This window comes from Panulirus ornatus, chromosome 9 (genome assembly GCF_036320965.1).
Source record: "Panulirus ornatus isolate Po-2019 chromosome 9, ASM3632096v1, whole genome shotgun sequence".
In the NCBI taxonomy this organism is placed as follows: domain Eukaryota; kingdom Metazoa; phylum Arthropoda; class Malacostraca; order Decapoda; family Palinuridae; genus Panulirus; species Panulirus ornatus.
This window is the reverse complement of record NC_092232.1, coordinates 30082769-30088768: the sequence shown is the minus strand read 5'-3', so window position 1 is coordinate 30088768 and position 6000 is coordinate 30082769. Positions and strand designations below refer to the sequence as shown.

General features: G+C 37.0%; 1 protein-coding gene across 1 annotated transcript in view; it reads left to right on the top strand.

Annotated features, from left to right (window-relative positions):
* The first annotated feature begins 75 nt into the window (after positions 1–75).
* LOC139750306 (regulator of telomere elongation helicase 1 homolog) overlaps positions 76–6000 on the top strand; it is a 124095-nt gene continuing 118170 nt past the window's right edge. The window contains exons 1-5 of the mRNA XM_071664946.1: positions 76–148; positions 2457–2623; positions 3429–3633; positions 4075–4166; positions 4425–4553. Coding sequence (XP_071521047.1) covers positions 2522–2623; positions 3429–3633; positions 4075–4166; positions 4425–4553 — 528 coding nt within the window. The 5' untranslated portion in view covers positions 76–148; positions 2457–2521. The remainder of the gene's footprint in view (positions 149–2456; positions 2624–3428; positions 3634–4074; positions 4167–4424; positions 4554–6000) is intronic.

Genomic DNA, 6000 nt, shown 5'->3' with positions numbered 1-6000 from the left:
GACTTAAGGGAAGAGTGAAGACATAGATATAGAAAAAAGTCCTAACTTAGATTCTCAATCTGCCGGTGACTTCCTACTAGAGGGTGGAACGCGCCCCTGACACAGCTGATCCAAGCGCGGGAAGCAGATGTAAACAAGTTCGGGGCAGGTAAGGTCAAGCATGAAGTCGTTTAACTCAGTACATTGTAAGGAAATTTTCTCTCTACACATTTTCCATGGCACTGTCAACTCAGAAATGAATGTTCTTATCTTGACTGAGAGGCGAAATTTTATTTTAATTGTGAAACTTTGGGGAAATGGCCATAATCGCGCCTCCTGACAATTCTGGTAAAATTACAATGAGCAAGAGGGAGGTTATTATTACCGTTTCGGACATCCCAGTTAGGTTTCGTTTGTTTGATTTTCCCACGTTGTTTTTGATGCCTTGTTAAGGATTCTGACCTTTTTTCATCGCAAGTTAATACTTTTTGCGATTTCTGTACCCATTGTGAGTCCCTCATTATCTTTGGATAAAGGGGTGGGGATATCTCAAGAGGTGGTTTGTGGTAGAAATTAAGGTCAGAATAGTGGAAAACGCATCATAAACCATCGGAGAATTATAATCTTCCAAAATGGTGGATTTCTGACACGGTAATTTTACCGGAAGGAGTATAATAGTAACTCAGTTTACAACTTCCATAAACTTCAGTAACCCAGATATGTGTGCTGTGAACCATGAAGGAACAATCAGGGTGGTGAAGGTTTGGCGAGAAACACGTCTTCAGAAGGGAATGATCAGAGCAGAGCCACCCTACAGGTGCCGATGTGTAAAGAAAATAATGCTAGCCAATGTTCAACCTTACCCTAACCTTCAAACTTGCCTTTGATCTTAATATATGAAAGGGTAAATTTTGGTCTGGACTGGTCTTCACCTGTGGACCAACTGCCCTCAGGGGTGTTGGTGGAACTTCTGCTTCATATATCTCAGCTTAACTTCAGCTCAGTGTAACACAGAGGTAGGACGTATGATATATAGTGTGCTAATTTTCTAAATCTAAAGCTTTCAAGTTTTATTTTATATGAAATGTATAACAATTTAGAGAATCATTGGCATTCTTTAAGTTTAGGCTAAATCTAGTTACAGGATAACTGATTCATTTGGCAAAGTTTAGAAACAAAGTCTTCCCCATTATGGCAAAATTTGAAGGGATAAGTTTGACAACCTTCAGTATCTTGCTGCCTGCTACGATGGAAAGAATTTATTGCAGTGTCTCGAACCATGATGCAACACAAACTAGCAGGGCTTCCTGTAGAAACGAAATTTGGGTTACAAATGTGATGTTCAAAGAGGAATGAGGTCAAAGGCAGTGCAAAGTATCACCTTATTGCTAGTATGAGATACCATCATTCATTGTTAAACCAGACATTGTTTTGAGGGTAATATATGTTTACTTTTATTTTGTCTTGTGTGCATTCATTAACCAGAGATTGGTTGGTTGCTTGGTTTATTTCAAGGTTGTCTGTCCAAAAGGGTTATCTGGCATATATTTTTACAAAATGAATGACCCTTATGGGCTGACAGGCTTGAATCAGTCTGGCCACTTAAATCTTAGATCAGCTTTTTTATTTTTTTACCAGACTGACATGACATAGATAAAGCATGCCCAATGAAGGCCATTTTGGGTGAAAATATGAAGTGAAATGTAAAAGAGAGATACTGGAATAGGCTACACAGGTTTTACAGATCTGTCTGATAAAGAAAAAATTGTTATATGAAGAGGGAAAGATGAAGGAGGGAAGAGAATTTCAAAACTTTCCTCGTCAAGCGAAAAATGAGGTACTATAACATGCAGTCCTTGAGTGGCTGATCTTCACACAGAAATGGTGGGAAGCACCAGCCTTCTGTATATGGACAATGGTTCAAACCTTTGGGAGAGGACACATGCAGACAGCTCATAAGAACATTGACCAAAATGATACCATTACCTGTCATGTAAAATTGCTGACACCTTTGTAATTATGTATTTGCACTGTATGGGGAAGGAGTTTACATTTCTGGGGGGCCCCATTTCATGAACTCTTTATTATCATATCACTTTACACAATTCTGCATGCTGTCTGCATTCACAGTCTTTTAACTCATTGTGTGAGTATGTGTTACAGAGTGGTTGAATATCAAGTTTGTCTTTATTTATGAATTTTTTTTGTTGTAAACACATCTTTTATCATTTTTTTATAGCTTTTATGTTAAATTTGCATACAGAACTTTCCTTAAGTTGCTGAAATCTTATTTAACTTGCACAACATTTTAAAAGCTTTGGCATATGCCATTGTCCAGTGGCTTGCATTTAGATCAGAGTGTGTGTGAATTGTGTAACTGGTAGATCACTACAAAGTGTGCATGGAGCATCTGTATATCAGTTTATTGTGTTTAGCTTTAATAGAAAAATATTTTCATGGTCCATTTTTATTAACAGGCTTAGGGAAAATGAGATACATAACTCTTGGTACATAGCTGAGGGGAAATCCCAGTCGACACAAAATGCCTGAGGTTGTGCTGAATGGTGTGCCAGTAAGGTTCCCCTTTGAGCCTTATGAAGTTCAGAAGTCATATATGACGAAAGTCATTGATTGTTTACAACGTGTAAGTGTGAAATTATGGTTCTCCTTCCTTATATATAGACAATACAGTTCTTCAGTCTAAATTTAGTGTGATGATTTCTCTCGATATATACATTATATGGTATTACAATACTTGTCTTGAACCTTAACAGTGAACTGATGATCCTAGCTGTTCCTTCTTTGTCTATAGGACTTATTTAGTTTGTATTTAATATGTTGAATTTTCTATGTGATGTTTAATTGATCCACCACAGCAAGCAACAGCTTATTGGCATTGATCAATGAAACAATGAATATGATGTAGCAGTAATGACCATCTGTACAAACATATGTGCTTGCCCATCTTTTTTTTTTTTTTTTTTTTTTGCTTTAAAGAGAAAATACAGGTTTTTGGCTTAAAAGAACTATGTTTTTCAGGCTAAGCAAGTCAAGTTAAGGATATACTTGCCATCCTTCTTTCCCTGAGTCATTATAGCTCCTTAGAAAAATGCATTATAAGTACTTACTGAGCATGGAGGGATAGAGTTGGGTAGGCACCATTTTTAGACTAGGTAAATGCAGTCATAGTTTTTGATATTGCATTGGTTAACTTATGTCATTCATACTTGGACTGAGGGAAGAGTCTTCACATGGTATGTTATTTGAATTAATTCCACACAGGGTTCAGGAATGACTAGTGTCCTCTGCTTTCCATGTTTAAGTGTAGAAAACAGTCCTGTAGAACTCAGTGTCTGCTTTCTCTTTATATAGATGACAATCTCTGACATTTAAAGTATGTGAACTATCCAGAGTCTACAATGAATATTTTCTAGTTACATTTGCTTCAGGGTGAGAATGGCATCCTTGAATCCCCAACTGGCACAGGCAAGACTGTTTGCCTTCTTTGTTCCACTTTGGGATGGTTGGAGATAAAGAAGGCTGAATATAAGTCCCGTTTACCCACTGGTAACAGTCAGGATGCACCAGATTTTTTTTCATCCCTGAGCTCTCAACTAAAGGCTGCAGCAGGACAGTCATGGGGAGACAAAGCTGGTTAGTAACTGTAACTAAGGTATATGGATGCTATACTAAATTACACAGATGGTTCTAAATTTCATATTCAAAGCTTTTTCTAGATTCACAGTAAAATGACTCCTTACACTTTTTTGTTGAGCATTGCTTGCTTCTCATCCATGTGTACTCTGCTGTACTTTCATTTCATAGTAGCATACTTTAATATGCATTCTCATCAGCTTAGATTTCTGTTATCAATGTTTGCATAATTGTATTGTAAGTTGTGGCTATTCATTCCTAAATTTCAGTATTAGAATGATGATTTTAAAGAGATACCATAGAAAACAGTTTGAATGTTGAGTAAAAGGCATTTTTGCTGGTAATATGGCTTTGAGGTTATTAAAAATTTCTTGATAATTCAATTTGTTGAATTTGATATCATTTGTTTTTTGTATATACTATTAGCTTTAATTTTTTCAGCTCCTCCAAAAATAATCTATTCATCTCGGACACATTCTCAGCTAAGTCAAGCCATCAGCGAGTTGAAACGTACATCTTACAGCTACTTAAGGGTACAGTAAAATTTCACTGTATCTTGGTATACAGCATCATTTAGAAATTGACATAGTTGTGAAAACATTGAAGATAGAATAGAGATCGTAATTTTCTAGATGAGTTTTATTTTAAGAAAAAATGACTAATTTTGGTAAATTTAACAACACTTCCCATAGACATGAAGTCATCTGTACACATTACATTTGCTGTAAAAAGAGGAACTTACATATTTAGTTGACTCTGACTTAAATTTAATCCCTTTTTGTTGTTGGCAGGTGGCAGTATTAGGATCTCGTGATCAGATGTGTGTTCATCCCGAAGTTTCCAAAGAAACTAATAACAACAGCAAGGTGCACATGTGTCAGATGAGAGTTAAAGCTAAGACATGCTACTTTAATAACCAGGTACATGAGATATAAAACCCTTAAATGCTTTTTATTCATTGCAGGGTATTTACTTATATGTGCTTTTCTTGGGAATTGATTTATATCATTGAGATATTACCTCTAATACCATGCTTCCCCATTTACTCATTCCTTGTCTTGCTCTGAAATCCTCTCATTGTTCAAACTTGGATATCTCATGGTGGGGTAAGCATGATTTAGTAAAATTCAGTGTGTACAAAACCCAATTTATGTTTCTTTCCCATGAATTATTCATCTTTGTAATTTCTTTTGAGGATTCTCTTGTTCAAATTTCAGTATTCTTGCCTCTGCCAGTGTTCTTGGCATTAAGTCAGCCTTGATTCTAGATCTTGAATGTGTTTTGCTTCTGAGCTGCTACTCAAGCTGTACAGAATGTTGGTTTTTTGGGGTTTATCTTCTATTGTGACAGAGTTCATTGAAAATGCAGCTTGCTTTATCACCTTCCCATTTCCCACTTGTGAACTTGTATCCCTTTTCCTTCATTTCCCTTTGTTCCTTTTACAGATTTTTCTTTTGCTTTTTGTAAGATTTGCCTGTTTACAAGCCTCCATCTTGGGCTAGATCATAAGCATGTAGACAGCTATTATGACCCAGATAATTTCTGAATATTGACTGCATAATGATAGCCAGTTCAGCATTTCCTTTTTTCCAGAGCTAGACTTGAAATTTTTATTTTGTGGCTCGTACATATTCTCTTCCTATAAGAGGTAGACATATCACAAGTTGAAGAATGAATGATGCCAACAAGAATGGAAAAAGGTGAGAACAAAGGACGTAAGGGGAGTGGGGGAGGAATGGGATGTATTAAGGGAAGCAGTGATGGTTTGCGCAAAAGATGCTTGTGGCATGAGAAGCGTGGGAGGTGGGCTGATTAGAAATGGTAGCGAGTGGTGGGATGAAGAGGTAAGATTATTAGTGAAAGAAGAGAGAGGCATTTGGATGATATTTGCAGGGAAATAATGCAAATGACTAGGAGATGTATAAAAGAAAGAGGCAGTAGGTCAAGAGAAAGGTGCAAGAGGTGAAAGAGGGCAAATGAGAGTTGGGGTGAGACAGTATCATTAAATTTTCGGGAGAATAAAAAGATGTTTTGGAAGGAGGTAAATAAAGTGCGTAAGACAAGGGAATAAATGGAAACATCAGTGAAGGAGGCTAATGGGAAGGTGATAACAAGTAGTGGTGATGTGAGAAGAAGTTGGAGTGAGTATTTTGAAGGTGTCTTGAATGTGTTTGATGATAGAGTGGCAGATAGAGGGTGTTTTGGTCGAGGTGGTGTGCAAAGTGAGAGGGTTAGGGAAAATGATTTGGTAAACAGAGAAGAGGTAGTAAAAGCTTTGTGGAAGATGAAAGCTGGCAAGGCAGCGGGCTTGTATGGTATTGCAGTGGAATTTATTAAAAAAGGGGGTGACTGTATTGTTGACTGGTT